Source organism: Mauremys mutica, chromosome 12 (assembly GCF_020497125.1).
Source record: "Mauremys mutica isolate MM-2020 ecotype Southern chromosome 12, ASM2049712v1, whole genome shotgun sequence".
Taxonomy (NCBI): domain Eukaryota; kingdom Metazoa; phylum Chordata; order Testudines; family Geoemydidae; genus Mauremys; species Mauremys mutica.
In genome coordinates, this window is record NC_059083.1 from 4120644 (window position 1) to 4139211 (window position 18568).

The 18568-nt window shown below is 59.9% G+C and overlaps 1 protein-coding gene across 1 annotated transcript; it reads right to left on the reverse strand.

Annotated features, from left to right (window-relative positions):
- Positions 1-10786: 10786 nt before the first annotated feature.
- Positions 10787-15583, reverse strand: AIF1 (allograft inflammatory factor 1). The gene is made up of 6 exons (XM_044982535.1): positions 15485-15583; positions 13952-14013; positions 13029-13095; positions 12778-12819; positions 12309-12471; positions 10787-11414 (listed from the first exon to the last, which is right to left on the reverse strand). Exons 1-6 carry the CDS (start codon positions 15507-15509, stop codon positions 11327-11329), a joined length of 447 nt encoding a protein of 148 aa, XP_044838470.1. The 5' UTR covers positions 15510-15583; the 3' UTR covers positions 10787-11326.
- Between the last annotated feature and the right edge of the window lie 2985 nt (positions 15584-18568).

Sequence of the window (18568 nt, forward strand, 5' to 3'; positions counted from 1 at the left end):
GATGTACATAGCAGAGGGGCATTGCTGGCATATGATGGGGTATATTACATTGGTGGACGTGCAGGTGAATGAACCGGTGATGGTGTGGCTGATCTGGTTAGGTCCTGTGATGGTGTTGCTGGTGTAGATATGTGGGCAGAGTTGGCATCGAGGTTTGTTGCATGGATTGGTTCCTGAGCTAGAGTTACTATGGTGCGGTGTGCAGTTGCTGGTGAGAATATGCTTCAGGTTGGCAGGTTGTCTGTGGGCGAGGACTGGCCTGCCACCCAAGGCCTGTGAAAGTGTGGGATCATTGTCCAGGATGGGTTGTAGATCCCTGATGATGCGCTGGAGGGGTTTTAGCTGGGGACTGTATGTGATGGCCAGTGGAGTCCTGTTGGTTTCTTTCTTTGGTTTGTCTTGCAGTAGGAGGCTTCTGGGTACACGTCTGGCTCTGTTGATCTGTTTCCTTATTTCCTTGTGCGGGTACTGTAGTTTTGAGAATGCTTGGTGGAGATTTTGTAGGTGTTGGTCTCTGTCTGAGGGGTTATTGCAGATGCGGTTGTACCTCAGTGCTTGGCTGTAGACAATGGATCTTGTGGTGTGTCCGGGATGGAAGCTGGAGGCATGAAGGTAGGCATAGCGGTCAGTAGGTTTTCGGTATAAGGTGGTGTTGATGTGACATCACTTATTTGCACCGTGGTGTCTAGGAAGTGGACCTCCCGTGTAGATTGGTCCAGGCTGAGGTTGATGGTGGGGTGGAAGCTGTTGAAATCGTGGTGGAATTTTTCCAGAGTCTCCTTCCCATGGGTCCAGATGATGAAGATGTCATCGATGTAGCGTAGGTAGAGAAGGGGCGTGAGTGGACGAGAGCTGAGGAAGCGTTGTTCCAGGTCGGCCATAAAAATATTGGCATATTGTGGGGCCATGCGGGTGCCCATAGCGGTGCCACTGATCTGGAGATATATATTGTCATCAAATTTGAAATAGTTGTGTGTGAGGATAAAGGCACAGAGCTCAGCAACCAGTTGTGCTGTGGCATCATCAGGGATACTGTTCCTGTCAGCTTGTATTCCATCTGTGTGTGGGATGTTTGTGTAGAGAGCCTCTACATCCATGGTGGCCAGGATGGTGTTTTCTGGAAGGTCACCAATGCATTGTAGTTTCCTCAGGAAATCAGTGGTGTCACGGAGATAGCTGGGAGTGCTGGTAGCATATGGTCTGAGTAGAGAGTCCACATATCCAGACAGTCCTTCAGTGAGAGTGCCAATGCCCGAGATGATGGGGCGTCCAGGATTTCCGGGTTTGTGGATCTTGGGTAGTAGATAGAATAACCCTGGTCGGGGCTCTAAGGGTATGTTGATTTGTTAAAAAAAACTTCAGAACCAGACTTCAAAGGGAAACTGCTGAGCTTCAATTCATCTGCAAATTTGACACCATCAGCTCAGGATTAAACAAAGACTGCGAATGGCTTGCCAACTACAGAACCAGTTTCTCCTCCCTTGGTTTTCACACCTCTACTGCTAGAACAGGGCCTCATCCTCCCTGATTGAACTAACCTCTTTATCTCTAGCTTGCTTCTTGCTTGCATATATATACCTGCCCCTGGAAATTTCTACTACTTGCATCCGACGAAGTGGGTATTCGCCCACGAAAGCTCATGCTGCAAAACGTCTGTTAGTCTATAAGGTGCCACAGGACTCTTTGCTGCTTTTACAGATCCAGACTAACACGGCTACCCCTCTGATACTTGACACCATGCAAGGCACTGCATTTAGCCGTATGGAGTGGAAATCCATCAACCTCATGAAGAAACATGCACAAATACAGACAGATATCTTCCTTTCCAAATGCAAACGGATGGACATCATACCAAATGGACTAAAGGTAAAAAATCCACTGCTATCTACATACTACACAGACCACAGTGAGCGATTATGCCGTACTCTATCAAAGAAACTGAGGAACCACCTGATCAGCATCCTATACAGCAAACAGGAAAACATCAAAAAAGAGCTCTCCAACCTGGAGACTCTCATCAATAACCAAACTTCCATACAAACGGACGTCACTAAAATAAGACAGGAGATCTACATTACTCACTTCACCTCTCTACAAAGGAAAAAGGACTGTAAGCTGTCTAAACTCCTACCTGCCACATGGGGCCACAACCGTGGTACCCCTAACCCACCCAGCAATATCGTCAATCTATCCAACCACACACTCAGCCCAGAAGAAAAGTCTGTCCTATCTCGGGGACTCTCTTTCTGCCCTGCCACCCCCACCGTTCTGCGGCGATCAGGAAGCCTACTTTCGCCGTCTCCGACTCAAAGAATACTTTCAGGACAACACTGAATAGCGCACTGATACACAGTTACCCTCCCACCAACAGCACAAGAAGAAGAACTCCACATGGACTCCTCCTGAGGGTCGAAATGACAGTCTGGACCTATACATTGAATGCTTCCGCCGACGTGCACAGGCAGAAATTGTGGAAAAACAACATCGCTTGCCTCAGACCCTATGCCACCAGCACTCCCAGCTATCTCCGTGACACCACTGATTTCCTGAGGAAACTACAATGCATTGGTGACCTTCCAGAAAACACCATCCTAGCCACCATGGATGTAGAGGCTCTCTACACAAACATCCCACACACAGATGGAATACAAGCTGTCAGGAACAGTATCCCTGATGATGCCACAGCACAACTGGTTGCTGAGCTCTGTGCCTTTATCCTCACACACAAGTAATTCAAATTTGATGACAATATATATCTCCAGATCAGTGGCACCGCTATGGGCACCCGCATGGCCCCACAATATGCCAATATTTTTATGGCCGACCTGGAACAACGCTTCCTCAGCTCTCGTCCACTCACGCCCCTTCTCTACCTACGCTACATCGATGACATCTTCATCATCTGGACCCATGGGAAGGAGACTCTGGAAAAATTCCACCACGATTTCAACAGCTTCCACCCCACCATCAACCTCAGCCTGGACCAATCTACACGGGAGGTCCACTTCCTAGACACCACGGTGCAAATAAGTGATGGTCACATTAACACCACCCTATACCGAAAACCTACCGACCGCTATGCCTACCTTCATGCCTCCAGCTTCCACCCCGGACACACCACACGATCCATTGTCTACAGCCAAGCACTGAGGTACAACCGTATCTGCTCTAACCCTGCAGACAGAGACCAACACCTACAAAATCTCCACCAAGCATTCTCAAAACTACAGTACCCGCATGAGGAAATAAGGAAACAGATCAACAGAGCCAGACGTGTACCCAGAAGCCTCCTACCGCAAGACAAACCCAAGAAAGAAACCAACAGGACTCCACTGGCCATCACATACAGTCCCCAGCTAAAACCCCTCCAACACATCATCAGGGATCTACAACCCATCCTGGACAATGATCCCACACTTTCACAGGCCTTGGGTGGCAGACCAGTCCTCACCCACAGACAACCTGCCAACCTGAAGCATATTCTCACCAGCAACTGCACACCGCACCATAGTAACTCTAGCTCAGGAACCAATCCATGCAACAAACCTCGATGCCAACTCTGCCCACATATCTACACCAGCAACACCATCACAGGACCTAACCAGATCAGCCACACCATCACCGGTTCATTCACCTGCGCGTCCACCAATGTAATATACGCCATCATATGCCAGCAATGCCCCTCTGCTATGTACATCGGCCAAACTGGACAGTCTCTACGGAAAAGGATAAATGGACACAAATCAGATATTAGGAATGGCAATATACAAAAACCTGTAGGAGAACACTTCAACCTCCTTGGCCACACAATAGCAGATCTTAAGGTGGCCATCCTGCAGCAAAAAAACTTCAGGACCAGACTTCAAATAGAAACTGCTGAGCTCCAGTTCATCTGCAAATTTAACACCATCAGCTCAGGATTAAACAAAGACTGTGAATGGCTTGCCAACTACAGAACCAGTTTCTCCTCCCTTGTTTTTCACTCAGCTGCTAGAACAGGGCCTCATCCTCCCTGATTGAATTAACCTCGTTATCTCTAGCTTGCTTCTTGCTTGCATATATCAACCTGCCTCTGGAAATTTCCACTACTTGCATCCGAAGAAGTGGGTATTCACCCACGAAAGCTCATGCTGCAAAACGTCTGTTAGTCTATAAGGTGCCGCAGGATTCTTTGCTGCTTTTACAGATCCAGACTAACACGGCTCCCCCTGTGATACTTGAGGTTTATTAGGGCATACTTCATTGAACGGGGTGGGGGTGGAGAATCCAGGGAGGGGAAGGCTGAGCGGGGTTTATGTATTGTTGATCCAGGCAGGCAGGACAGGACTGCAGCTGCCTGTACTAATCCTGACCAGGACATAGACACCTGCCCTGCCATCACGAAATGTCCCACTGGGAGACCCCCCTGCACGCACATAGTGTAGAGAAATCTCTGTATTAACTATCTCTATAAATCTTTATGACGTTGCATTGTGTTATTTTGTATTAAGTATCTTTATGACATTGCATCTTGCATGATGTTATTTTGTATTTCATATGACTTGGCATTGGGCCTCTCTATTTTCATACAACTTTGTATTAGATCCCTATATAGAAAAGTGGTAGAAAACTTTGTATCAAATGTTATAGCCCCTAAGGATAGTATAGTTAAAGTAAAAGAAACATGTGCCTTTTGGCTAGAAGTAGAATAAGATCCCCGCCCACTCTGTAATCAATTGCCCTATTGACTGAATGAGGTGTGAATGAGTGAGGCTTGGAAGACCCCCACCTCCAGACAGCGACAACAGGTGCAGAGGGAATGGGAGCCAGAGCAAAGGATAATACAACTTGTCAAGTGGGCCCGCAGACACACTGATGACCTCAGGGGTTAGAAGCCAGCACCTGCTTTAGAAAACACCCTCTTGGAGCAGCATCGGGACAACCCCCAGAGAAAAGCAGCACAAAGACCAACGGACACAGACCAGTGGACACAGACCCAGATTTTGACTCTGGCCTAGATTTGCATAAGAGGGAAGCTGCTATAAATGGGAGGTGTCTTGCAGAAGGACCCCGGGTCTCGTCCTGTCACCATCGGAGCATCGAGCCGGATCGGCAGAAGCCCGGCTCCACCCCTCCCCCAGCTAACTCACCTGGCCAGTGCAGTTAAGGGGAGCAACTCGGTAACAACAGCAAGACGGAGTGTGTGTGTCTCTGTGTGTGTGTCTCTGTGTGTGTGTCTGTGTGTGTGTGTGTGTGTGTGTGTGTGTGTGTGAGACTGTGAGATATATCTCATATGCATATCATAGAGTATTCATTGATCCCTGTATCACTAATAAATGTGGTGTTTTGCCTTAACCCCCCTGAAAAGATCCTGTATGGTACTTTGAGTACAACAATAGTACAATGGGATATTCCAACCCCCCCTCCAATAATGATAAAGGACCATTCCACCATGACACTCCCCCTTGTTATTATAATGGGATGTTCCAATCCCACCTGCTATAATGGACCATTCCACATGGAGAAGCACCTCCCCATTACAATGAGAAGTTCCAACCACATTTACTTACAAATATAATGGACCATTCCACTGGGAGACTCCCCCCTCCATATAATAATGGGATGTTGCAAGTCCACCAGCTATAATAGACAGATCCTTGCAGTGGCACCCTCCCCGGGTTGCTATAATGGGCCATTCCACCAGGATACACCCCCCTGCCCATTAAATGGACTGTGCCACTCTCCCTCATCCGCTAGAATGGGTCATGCCATCAGGAACTAGCCCAGCTCCCCGGAGATAATGAGCCTTTTTACCCCAACCCCCTGCTATAACTCCCTTCCACCAGGAGACACCCCCCTCCCCTCCAAAATGGAATGTTCCACCTGTAATGGGTCATTCCAACACCCCCATCCCTGCTGTAATGGAACATTCCAATACCCCCTCTAATTCACGCCCCCCCCCATCCTACCATGGGACGTTCTACACCCCAGTTCTAACTGAGAATTGGAAGGTGACGGGGATCGTGGAACGGTCGAGTTCGTGGTGCGTAGGAGGGAGGACGGCGCGATACAGACACTGGGTTTCAAGGCGGCAGGCGCTAGCAAGCTCAGGGCGTTGGCAGGTCAGATCCCACCGGAAGCAAGTCTAAGGGGAAAAACAACTGGAGGCAGTCGGCAGTTCTTCAAGGAAATGTTATTAAGGTCACAAGAGCGAACTACCCCACCGCGTAGGAAAGACGGAAATATGGCAAGAGACCAGCCTGGCTTAACCAGATCTTCACCGATCTGAAACTCTAAAAAGAGTCCTTCGGAACGTGGAAGCTCGGTCAAATTACAAAGGAGGAATATAAACAACTAACACAAGTCTGTAGGGACAAAAATAGAAAGGCCAAGGCACAAAACGAGATCAAACCAGCTGGAGACGTCAAGGGTAACAAGAAAACGTTCCACAAATACCTGAGAAGCAAGAGGAGGACCAAGGACAGGGCAGGCCCGTTACTCAGTGAAGGGGGAAAGACAATAACAGAAAATGTGGAAACGGCCGAGGTGCCTAATGTCGTCTTTGTTTCCGTTTTCACCAAGAAGGTTGGGGGTGACTGGACATTTAATGTAGTGAATGCCAGTGAAAATGAGGTAGGATCAGAGGCTAAAACAGGGAAAGAACAAGTCAAAAATTACTTAGACAAATTAGATGTCTTCAAATCACCAGGGCCTGATGAAATGCCTCCTAGAATACTCAAGGAGCTGGCTGAGGAGGGATCTGAGCCATTAGCGATTATCTGTGAAAAGTCCTGGAAGACGGGAGAGACTCCAGACGTCTGGAACAGGGCAAATCTAGTGCCCAGCTCTCAAAAGGGAAATAAAGACGACCCGGGGAATTACAGACCAGTCAGCTTCACTTCTGTACCCAGAAAGATAATGGAGCAAATCATTAAGCAATCGATTTGCATATATCCAGAAGATAATGAGGTGATAAGTAACGGTCAGCGTGGGTTTGTCAAGAACAAAGCGTGTCAGAGCAGCCTAAGAGCCGCCTTTGACAGGGTCACAAGCCTTGTGGATGGGGGGAAGCGGTAGACGTGGTATATCTGGACTTTAGTAAGGCTTTTGATAGTGTCTCATGTGACCTTCTCCTAAATAAACTCGGGAAATACAACCTAGATGGAGCTACTAGAAGGTGGGTGCAAAACTGGTTGGAAAGTCGTTCCCAGAGAGTAGTTCTCAGTGGTTCACAGTCAGGCTGGAAAGACACAACGAGTGGGGTCCCGCAGGGATCAGTTCTGGGTCCGGTTCTCTTCAATATCTTCCTCAATGATTTAGATAAGCCTCAACTGGAGGATTGTGTCCAGTTCTGGGCGCCACATTTCAGGAAGGATGTGGGCAAACTGGAGGAAGTCCAGAGAAGAGCCACAAAACTGATGAAAGGTCTAGAAGCCCCGAGCTGTGAGGGAAGATTGAAAGAACTGGGTGTGTTTAGCCTGGAGAAGAGGCGACTGAGAGGAGACGTGATCACAGTTTTCAAGTACATAAAAGGTTGTTACAAGGAGGAGGGAGAAAATTTGTTCTCGTTAACCTCTGAGGCCAGGACAAGAAGCAAGGGGCTTTAATTGCAGCAAGGGAGGTTTAGGTTGGACTTTAGGAAAAACTTCCCAGCTGTCAGGGTGGTTAACGCTGGAACAAATTGCCGAGGGAGGTTGTGGAATCTCCATCATTGGGGACTTTTAAGAGCAGGTTGGAGAAACCCCTGTCAGGGATGGTCTAGATCAGGGGTGGGCAAACTTTTTAGCCCGAGGGCCACCTCTGGGTGGGGAAATTGTATGCAGGGCCATGAATGTAGGGCAGGGGCAGGGGGTGGAGGTGCAGGGTGTGGGATTGGTGCAGGGTGCAAGAGGAGGATCAGGGAAGGCGGGTGGGGTGCAGGAGGGGTACGGCAAGGGATTAGGGGGCTCAGGGCAGGGGGTTGGGCTGCAGGAGGAGTGTGGCAGGGGGCTCAGGGCAGGGGTGCGGGGTGCAGGAGGGGTGCAGCGGGGGTTGGGGTGCAGGAGGGGTGCGGCAGGGGGCTCAGGGCAGGGGGTTGGGGTGCAGCAGGGGGCTCAGGGCAGGGGGTTGGGGTGCAGGAGGGGTGCAGCAGGGGTGCGGAGTGCAGGAGGGGTGCAGCAGGGGGCTCAGGGCAGGGGTGCGGGGTGCAGGAGGGGTGCAGCGGGGGTTGGGGTGCGGCAGGGGGCTCAGGGCAGGGGTGCGGGGTGCAGGAGGGGTGTGGCAGGGGGATGGGGTGCAGGAGGGGGGAGGCAGGGGGCTCAGGGCAGGGGTGCAGGGTGCAGGAGGGGTGCAGCGGGGGTTGGGGTGCGGCAGGGGGCTCAGGGCAGGGGTGCTGGGTGCAGGAGGGGTGTGGCAGGGGGTTGGGGTGCAGGAGGGGTGTGGCAGGGGGCTCAGGGCAGGGGTGCGGGGTGCAGGAGGGGTGCAGCAGGGGGCTCAGGGCAGGGGTGCGGGGTGCAGGAGGGGTGCAGCAGGGGGTTGGGGTGCAGGAGGGGTGTGGCAGGGGGCTCAGGGCAGGGGGTTGGGGTGCAGGAGGGGTGCAGCAGGGGGTTGGGGTGCAGGAGGGGTGTGGCAGGGGGCTCAGGGCAGGGGTTCAGGGTGCAGGAGGGGTGCAGCGGGGGTTGGGGTGCAGCAGGGGGCTCAGGGCAGGGGGTCGGGGTGCAGGAGGGGTGCAGCAGGGGTGCGGGGTGCAGGAGGGGTGCAGCAGGGGGCTCAGGGCAGTGGGTTGGGGTGCAGGAGGGGTGCAGCAGGGGGGTGGGCTGCAGGAGGGGTGTGGCAGGGGGCTCAGGGCAGGGGTGCAGGGTGCAGGAGGGGTGCAGCAGGGGGCTCAGGGCAGGGGTGCGGGGTGCAGGGGGCGAGCAGCAGGAGGTTGGGGTGCAGGAGGGGTGGGGCAGGGGGATCAGGGCAGGGGGTGGGGGGGCAGGAGGGGTGCAGCAGGGGGTTGGGGTGCAGGAGGGGTGTGGCAGGGGGCTCAGGGCAGGGGTTCAGGGTGCAGGAGGGGGCTCAGGGCAGGGGGTTGGGGTGCAGGAGGGGTGCGGCAGGGGGCTCAGGGCAGGGGGTTGGGGTGCAGGAGGGGTGCGGTGGGGGTTGGGGTGCAGGAGGGGGCTCAGGGCAGGGGGTTGGGGTGCAGGAGGGGTACAGCAGGGGGCTCAGGGCAGGGGGTTGGGGTGCAGGAGGGGTGCGGCGGGGGTTGGGGTGCAGGAGGGGGCTCAGGGCAGGGGGTTGGGGTGCAGGAGGGGTGCAGCAGGGGGCTCAGGGCAGGGGGTTGGGGTGCAGGAGGGGTGCAGCAGGGGGCTCAGGGCAGGGGGTTGGGATGCAGGAGGGGTGCGGCGGGGGTTGGGGTGCAGCAGGGGGCTCAGGGCAGGGGGTTGGGGTGCAGGAGGGGTGCGGCAGGGGGCTCAGGGCAGGGGGTTGGGGTGCAAGAGGGGTGCAGCAGGGGGCTCAGGGCAGGGGTTCAGGGTGCAGGAGGGGTGCAGCGGGGGTTGGGGTGCAGGAGGGGTGCGGCAGGGGGCTCAGGGCAGGGGGTTGGGATGCAGGAGGGGTGCAGCGGGGGTTGGGGTGCAGGAGGGGGCTCAGGGCAGGGGGTGCAGGAGGGGTGCAGCAGGGGGTTGGGGTGCAGGAGGGGTGCAGCAGGGGGCTCAGGGCAGGGGGTTGGGGTGCAGGAGGGGTGCGGCAGGGGGCTCAGGGCAGGGGGTTGGGATGCAGGAGGGGGCTCAGGGCAGGGGGTTGGGGTGCAGGAGGGGTGCAGCAGGGGGCTCAGGGCAGGGGGTTGGGGTGCAGGAGGGGTGCAGCAGGGGGCTCAGGGCAGGGGGTTGGGATGCAGGAGGGGGCTCAGGGCAGGGGGTTGGGGTGCAGGAGGGGTGCAGCAGGGGGCTCAGGGCAGGGGGTTGGGGTGCAGGAGGGGTGCAGCAGGGGGCTCAGGGCAGGGGGTTGGGGTGCAGGAGGGGTGCAGCAGGGGGCTCAGGGCAGGGGGTTGGGGTGCAGGAGGGGTGCAGCAGGGGGCTCAGGGCAGGGGGTTGGGATGCAGGAGGGGTGCAGCAGGGGTGCGGGGTGCAGGAGGGGTTTGGGGTGCAGGCTCCCTGCCTGCCCTGACCCCACACTTCTCCCAGAGGTGGGCAGCATGTCTGGCAGTGGCCCCTGGGGGTGGGGTGGCCTTCACCGCTGCCTTCACTTGCGGGTACCACCCCCGAAGCTCCCATTGGCCACAGGTCCCCGTTCCCGACCAATGGGAGCTGCGGCGGGTGGTGCCTGCAGGCGAGGGCAGCGCACGGAGCCCTCGTGGGACGATTCTATAATGGACCTTTCCGTCAGGAGACACTTCCCTCCCTTCTATAATGGCACATTCCCTCCCAAATCCCCCAGGCTATAATGGGCCATTCCACTGGAAGACACCCCCACTTCCCCTCTATAATGGCACATTCCATCCCACCCACCCCCAGGCTATAATGGGCCATTCCACTGGAAGACACCCCCACTTCCCCTCTATAATGGCACATTCCATCCCAACTCCCCCCCCCCGGTTATAATGGGCCATTCCACTGGAAGACACCCCCACTTCCCCTCTATAATGGGACATTCCCACCTCCACTGCTAATGGATCCTTACCCCCCCCCCACCGGTGGAAAAGCCCAACCCACCCACTCCCTGGCCAATCAGAGACTTCTATCTCCGTCGCGCCTGCCTGAAGGCTCCTGATTGGTTGGGGATGACATCACATGCTCCCCCCATGATCAGTGACACCCCCCCACAGAAACCACCAGGCATTAGCAGGGTCATTAAGACGCCTTTATTGACAGTGCTGCATGTGTGGGTCACCCCCCTGTGACCCCCGACCTTTCACCCCTCACGCCGACCCCATGAGTGCCAAGGGGCTCTCGACCTTTAACCTCTCCCACCTTGGCTGGCCCAGAATCCTTTGTGGGGTTGGCGTGAGTCTGGCATGGGGGGAGGGTCAATCCCAGAATCCTTTGCAGGCTTAGCATATGTCATGCGGGGGTGTGTGTGAGACAAGGTCTATCAATCCCAGAATCCTTTGCAGGGTTGGCGGGAGTCACGGGGGAGGTGTGATAAGGTCTGACAATCCCAGAATCCCAGTGGGTCCGGCAAAACTGCACCCTCTAGCCTGGGGGCCGCCCCCCACTCCTCCCAACCCTGCCCCACAGCCCGGGGGCCGCCCCCAGCCCCCCCGCAGACATTGTTAGTGGCTTGGTTTCCAGCAGCGCCATGAACCAGGGGAACCCCAGAGCAGGGGGGGAGAAGCTCCCTGCCCGGGGCCCCCCGACAGCCCCTGGAGAGAGGGGTCCGGGGGCAGCTAGGGGAGGTCAGTGATGGCCCTCTTGGCGGGGGGGCCGGCCGGCTTCTCCTCCTTCTCCTTGGCTTTGTCTTCGTACATCAGGATCCTGCAGGGGGGACGGAGACGGGGTTAACGACAGGGGGACCCAGGTGCTGCGAGTCAGGAGTGAGGGGCACTGGCCGGGTGGGGGTCCCGGGGGCTGCAGATCGGGAGTGAGGGGCGCCGGGCGGGCGCTGCGGGTCGGGAGTGAGGGGCGACGGGCGGGCGGGCGGGGGCTGCGGGTCAGGAGTGAGGGGCGCCGGCCGGGCGGGGGGGGGGACGGGGGCTGCGGGTCGGGAGTGAGAGGCGCCAGCCGGCCGGGCGGGGGGGCGGGGGCTGCGGGTCGGGAGGGCGGGGCGCCGGCCGGGCGGGGGGCCGGGGGGTGCGGGTCGGGAGTGAGGGGCGCCGGCCGGCCGGGCGGGGGGACGGGGGCTGCGGGTCGGGAGTGAGGGGCGCCGGCCGGCGGGTGGGGGGACGGGGGCTGCGGGTCGGGAGTGAGGGGCGCCGGCCGGCCGGGCGGGGGGGGGCTGCGGGTCGGGAGTGAGGGGCGCCGGCCGGCCGGGTGGGGGGACGGGGGCCGCGGGTCGGGAGTGAGGGGCGCCGGGCGGGCGGGGGGACGGGGGCTGCGGGTCGGGAGTGAGGGGCGCCGGGCGGGGGCTGCGGGTCGGGAGTGAGGGGCGCCGGCCGGCCGGGCGGGGGGGGACGGGGGCTGCGGGTCGGGAGTGAGGGGCGCCGGCCGGCCGGGCGGGGGGGGGCGGGGGCTGCGGGGCGGGAGTGAGGGGCGCCGGGCGGGGGCTGCGGGTCGGGAGGGAGGGGCGCCGGCCGGCCGGGCGGGGGGGGACGGGGGCTGCGGGTCGGGAGTGAGGGGCGCCGGCCGGCCGGGCGGGGGGGGACGGGGGCTGCGGGTCGGGAGTGAGGGGCGCCGGGCGGGGGCTGCGGGTCGGGAGTGAGGGGCGCTCACAGTTTGAAGATGGCCGAGCGCTTGCCCAGCATCATGCGGACGAAGTCCCGGTAGCCGATGGTCTCGCCCAGGCCGCCCGTCACCTCCGTGATCATTTTCTTCAGCTCCAGGTGGGTCTTGGCCGCCCCGAGCTTCTCCAGCATCCGCTTCAGAGCCATGATGTCTGGGGGCAGCAGAGGTCAGGGGGGCCGGCGGGGACATGCCAACGCTCGCACACACACGTGCTCACACGTTCGCACGCCCACGCCCACATTCGCACACGTACACGTTCGCACGCACGTGCTCGCACACCTTCACATGCACACGCTCGCACACACGCGCCCGCACACGCCCACATTCGCACACGTACACGCTCGTGCACACACGCTCGCACATACCCACATTTGCACACACATGCTCGCACACGTTCACATGCACACGTTCACACACGTACACGCTCGCACACAGATGCTCGCCCACGGGAACTCACCGATGTCCCCCTCCCCGTTGAGGTCGAACTCCATGTATTTCTCTGCAGGAGGGGCGGACGGAGAAGAGGATTAGACAGACGCACTCGGGGCCCCCACTCCCAGGGGCGTTGCCCCATCACCAGCCCCCTGGTACCCGCTGCCCCCCACCCGCAGGGGGCCTGGGACCCCTGGTCTCCCTCTCAGCTCTCAGGCAACTTGGGCCCCACCCCAAATGAGCCCCCCCTGGCGCCACCCCTCGGGCCTCACTCACTCTTGAAGGCCTCCAGCTTCTCCGGCAGGTCTTCATCTGTGCTGTATTTGGGGTCATCCAGGAACTCCTGGGGGCAGAGAGAGGGGGCTGGGCTGGGGGTGGAGCTGGGTGGGGAGAGGGGGCTGGGCTGGGGGTGGAGCTGGGTGGGGAGAGGGGGCTGGGTTGGGGGCGGAGCTGGGTGGGGAAAGGGGGTTGGATTGGGGGCGGAGCTGGGGGCTGAGAGGGGGGCTGGGTTGGGGGCGGAGCTGGGGGCTGAGAGGGGGGCTGGGTTGGGGGCGGAGCTGGGGGCTGAGAGGGGGGCTGGGTTGGGGGTGGAGCTGGGTGGGGAGAGGGGGGCTGGGTTGGGGGCGGAGCTGGGGGCTGAGAGGGGGGCTGGGTTGGGGGCGGAGCTGGGTGGGGAGAGGGGGCTGGGTTGGGGGCGGAGCTGGGGGGCAATGGCCTGGGGGGTCAGAGGACCTCAGTGGGTGATATCAGTGCCCTGCCCATGATGTCACCACTTTCTGCGGGTGACCTCACAGCCTTATGACATCACAGCCCCCTGTGTAGGACATCATAGGGTGCCGAGGGTGACATCATCACACACCGGGGTGACATCATGACTTGGGGGCGCGACCTCCCAGCCACTTGCGTGTGAGGCTGCCTGGCTCAGGACGTGACATCACAGGTCCCAGTGACATCACAGCCCGTGGTGAGTGACACCGGAGCCTCATAACATCCCCGCCCCCCCGTGACATCACTGCCCTCCCCATGGCGACATCACGAGCCGGCTGGGACACCATGGCAACGGGTAGCTCCGCCCCTGGGCACAGCAAGCTGGGGGGTGATCCAGGGTCAGACACACGTGGGCTGGGGGGGCCCGTGGGGCCCATTCCCCTCCCCCATCCCTGGGGCCCCCACAGACCCATGGGGGAGGGGGCGTCTACCTTATTGAGAGAGTCCAGAACCTCCTGCTGCTGGGCCTTCAGCGCCCCGAAGGCCTTGCCCCCTGGCGCCGGGGGAACAAAGGGTTAATGGTGCCCCTCACTCCCGACCCGCAGCCCCTGCCAGCCCAGCCCTGCCCCCGCAGCCCTGCCGGTGCCCCTCACTCCTGACCCGCAGCCCCTGCTAGCCCAGCCCTGCCGGTGCCCCTCACTCCCGACCCGCAGCCCCTGCCAGCCCAGCCCTGCCCCCCCAGCCCTGCTGGTGCCCCTCACTCCCGACCCGCAGCCCCTGCCAGCCCAGCCCTGCCCCCCAAGCCCTGCCGGTGCCCCTCACTCCCGACCCGCAGCCCCTGCCAGTCCAGCCCTGCCCCCCCAGCTCTGCCGGTGCCCCTCACTCCCGACCCGCTGCCCCTGCTAGCCCAGCTCTGCCCCCCCCCAGCTCTGCCGGTGCCCCTCACTCCCGACCCGCAGCCCCTGCCAGTCCAGCCCTGCCCCCCCAGCTCTGCCGGTGCCCCTCACTCCCGACCCGCAGCCCCTGCCAGCGCAGCCCTGCCCCCCCCAGCTCTGCCGGTGCCCCTCACTCCCGACCCGCAGCCCCTGCCAGCCCAGCCCTGCCCCCCAGCTCTGCCGGTGCCCCTCACTCCCGACCCGCAGCCCCTGCCAGCCCAGCCCTGCCCCCCCCAGCTCTGCCGGTGCCCCTCACTCCTGACCCGCAGCCCCTGCCAGCCCAGCCCTGCCCCCCCCAGCTCTGCCGGTGCCCCTCACTCCCGACCCGCAGCCCCTGCCAGCCCAGCCCTGCCCCCGCAGCCCTGCTGGTGCCCCCCACTCCCGACCCGCAGCCCCTGCCAGCCCCACCCTGCCCCCGCAGCCCTGCTGGTGCCCCTCACTCCTGACCCGCAGCCCCTGCCAGCCCAGCCCCCCTTTGAGGCTCTGGGTTTCCTCTTTCTCCGGCCTGGCTGGTTTCCCCTTTCTGGGGTTAGTCTGAGGCAGTTTCGCTTTTGCTGCTTTTCCCAGCCTGGCAGGAGGAACTGACAGAGGGATCGTGAGCCCGGGGAGAGAAACGCCCCTCCCCCCACCTGCCCACGCGTGCGGGGGTGGGGGACCCCGCAGCGCTCCCAGCCCCCGTGCAGCAAGGGAATGGGACCCAGGCGCCCGTCCTGTTGAGAGTTGGGAGGATAGTGAACGGGACCCAGGCATGTGGGGTGGACTTGGAGATGAGTACGGGGAACGGGACCCAGGAGTCCGAGGAGGTCGGGGGAGGGAGATGAGGACTGGAAATGGGACCCAGGTGTCCTGGGTGGAATGTGGGGTAGACCAGGATGGGGAACAGGACCCAGGCGTCCGGGGAGCAGGAGAAGGGGACCCAGGAGTCCGAGGAGGTGGGGGGAGGGAGACCAGGATGGGGAACGGGACCCAGGTGTTCGGGGAGCAGGAGAAGGGGACCCAGCAGTCCGAGGAGGTGGGGGGAGGGAGACCAGGATGGGGAACGGGACCCAGGCGTCCAGGGTGCTTTGGAGCAGGAGACTGGGACGGTACCTTGTAGATTCTGCTGGGAGCTCATGTCTGTTCCGGTCTCTGCCTCCTGCGCTGGACCCCGGAGTCCGGGCCGACGCCTCAAGGCCACTTCCCCCTTCCGCAGCTGTGGCCCGGCCTTTATAAATACCGGCCACTTCCCCTTCTGCCACCTCAAGGAGCCATTGACTCCAGGGGGGAGGGGGTGTCACCGTGCTGGGGGGCCAGGGCTGCAGGGGGGCAGCAGGGGGTGCTCTCCCCTGCCAGTTGGTGCCAGCCCAGAGACCCCAGTCTTGCCCCAGACTTTTTGTTCTGTTTGGTGGTTCCCCAGTCACCCACCCCAGAGCCAGCTGCATCTGAGGGCCGGGCAAGGGGTCCCCGGGTAACCAGCCACTGTTCCCCCCCAGAGCAGGGCTGGGTCTCAGTGCTTAGCAAGGGATCCCCCTATACCCTGCCCCCTCGCGCCCCCGCAGTGGAGCCACGTCCCAGCACTGGCCCAGGGGTCCCCACCCAGCCCGTCAGGGCTCCGGGCGATGAAATGATCACAGAGACGTTGGTGCCATTTACAGGGGACCACTTGGGTCGCTCGGCGGGAACTGGGGGTTCCCCTCCCCTGCTGAGCCGTGGGGTGAGCACAGGACCCCCACTCACCTGTGGGGAGAAAGAGAGTCACATTAAGGATGAGAACCCAGGAGTCCGGGCTCCAAGGCCTGCTGCTCTAACCACTAGGCCCCACTCCCCTCGCAGAGCTGGGGAGAGAACCCAGGAGTCCGGGCCCCACCCCCACTCCCAGCTAGGCCCGTGGGGGGCGGGGGGGGGTTACCGTGCTCTGCTGGGGCCCGGTGTCCGATAGTCCACAGTGAAGGCGTCTGTGTTTCCATTCCCATCGCTGACCAGCACCTCCACGTACGGGGAGCCGCACGTCCAGCTGCGTCGGGCAACAGAGACAGGACGGGTAAGCAGGGGCTGCGGGTCGGGAGTGAGGGGCACCGGCAGGGCTGGTGGGGGGACGAGGGGGCTGCGGGTCGGGAGTGAGGGGCACCGGCAGAGCTGGGGGGGGCAGGGCTGGGCTGGCAGGGGCTGCGGGTCGGGAATGAGGGGCACCGGCAGAGCTGGGGGGGGGGACGAGGGGGCTGCGGGTCGGGAGTGAGGGGCACCGGCAGAGCTGGGGGGGGCAGGGGCTGCGGGTCAGGAGTGAGGGGCACCGGCAGAGCTGGGGGGGAACGAGGGGGCTGCGGGTCGGGAGTGAGGGGCACCGGCAGAGCTGGGGGGGAACGAGGGGGCTGCGGGTCGGGAGTGAGGGGCACCGGCAGAGCTGGGGGGGACGAGGGGGCTGCGGGTCGGGAATGAGGGGCACCGGCAGAGCTGGGGTGGGGGACGAAGGGGCTGCGGGTCGGGAGTGAGGGGCACCGGGCCCATTACACACCCATAGTCACACACGAGGCCCTCGTCCGCGCTGGGGCTCCGCGGGCGGCAGCTCAGGCCGGAGGGGTTGGCGCCGACCCGGACCGTGACCGGACTCTCGGCATCGACCGCGTGAAATCTCATGGTCCAGACGTGCCGGGGGCAGTCGGGGTCGTGCTGGATGCTGCCCGTGCAGGGCATGGAGAGCTCCAGCAGCCGGTGGGTCGGTGGGTTCTCGTCCGTCACCTGCCGGGAGGGGACAGAAATCCGCCCTCAGCACCCGAGGAGCCGGAATCGAGATCACTGGTCCCCACCCAACAGCCAGGGGGACCCAGGTAGCCCTCGAGCCCTGCGGTGAGGCCCCGCTGCGGAGAGATCGGGGACTGCGAATCAGCCGCCAGCGACCGGGGATCAATAACCAATAATCAGCCAGCCCCGAAATACCCTGCGGGAGTCGGAGCAGCCGGCCGGGAAAGTCAGCGGCGCCGACGTCAACAATCGACCAGCCGCCGGCGGGAGGAGAATCCGGCGTTAACTGCGGCGATTCGCAGTCAAGACGCGGAAATTGGTCGCTCGTGACTGGCCATCGGTGAGCAGGAGCCAAGGGCCCGTGGTCGATACGTGGCACCATCAGCCAATAGTTCGCGATCGCTGATTAATGCCCGATAACCGGCCGCCCATTAGCCATCGCTAATGATCAGCACTTGTCATTGGCAGTGACGCGTGATTGGCCAGGGAGCGATCACTTAGAGGCCATCGATTATTGGCAAGCGATGAGCAGGGGACGCCAGCGACCCAACGCGGCGCCGCAGGAAGGAAGAGCGCGGGCTGGCTCCGAAGCCAACTCACCACGGCCTCTTCTGACACCACCATGATGGGGATTTTCACGTAATTATGAGCTGACGAACTTTGTGCCATAAACGTCGCGATGCTGGGGAGAGGCGGGGGGTGTTTGGGTTAGGAGATCGCGCCTGAGCTGGGTGTTATGTGAAACACTGCGGCTGCCTAAAACTCCCATTAATAGTGGTCATTAATAATTATAGATCCTCGTAATTAGAGCTGCCTTGAAGTTGGGATGAAAAAAATCTAATTCCGCAAAAGCCAAAAGGGCGACATTCTTCAAATGCAGTTTTCTGGACATTCCCCGTTTGTGGATCTGGGTTGGGGGGGGGCATTTTATGAAATTTTGAAATTCCGTCGCAAATTTCAGTCTCAGGGTTTCGGTTGCAAAGCTGACGATGTTGCTGAAAACTGAACGTCGTCAAAAATGGCGGCTGAAATTTTAAATTTCACAGAATGTTTTTGAGCAAATGGCACCGAACGTTTGCAGGTGGCGTTTTTGGCAATCGAAATGTTTGGGGTTTCAGCCCAAGCCGTCGTGGAGCTGGGCTGAATTTCATCAACAATTTCAGCCGACCGGAGGCTGAATGTTTCAGCTGAAATTTCATGGAAAATTTTAGTTGATATTTTTTGGAATTCAATCAAAGAATTGTTGTTGAAATGTCCGGAACAGCATCCAAAATTGTAGTTCTTTTTTTTTTAAATTTGTTTTAATTTTGCAAAAAGTTCCACCGGGAAATGTTTGGAATTTCAGGAACATTTTTTCCTCGGAATTTCAATGGTTCAAATTCTCCCAAAAAAGTGACAATTTGGTTTGAAAAACATTGCGTGGAAATCCCCCCTCCCCCAAATGTAGCTGGTTTA

Bases quoted from the DNA above. Each gene is read 5' to 3' on its own strand.
- AIF1 (XM_044982535.1), bottom strand. From the start codon at position 15,509: ATGAGCTCCCAGCAGAATCTACAAG. The intron at 12,472-12,777 runs GTGAGTTCCCGT...TGCTGCCCCCAG, and splicing joins CAACGGGGAGGGGGACATCG to ACATCATGGCTCTGAAGCGG. The intron at 11,415-12,308 runs GTGAGCGCCCCT...TCCCCCCTGCAG, and splicing joins CGCTCGGCCATCTTCAAACT to GATCCTGATGTACGAAGACA.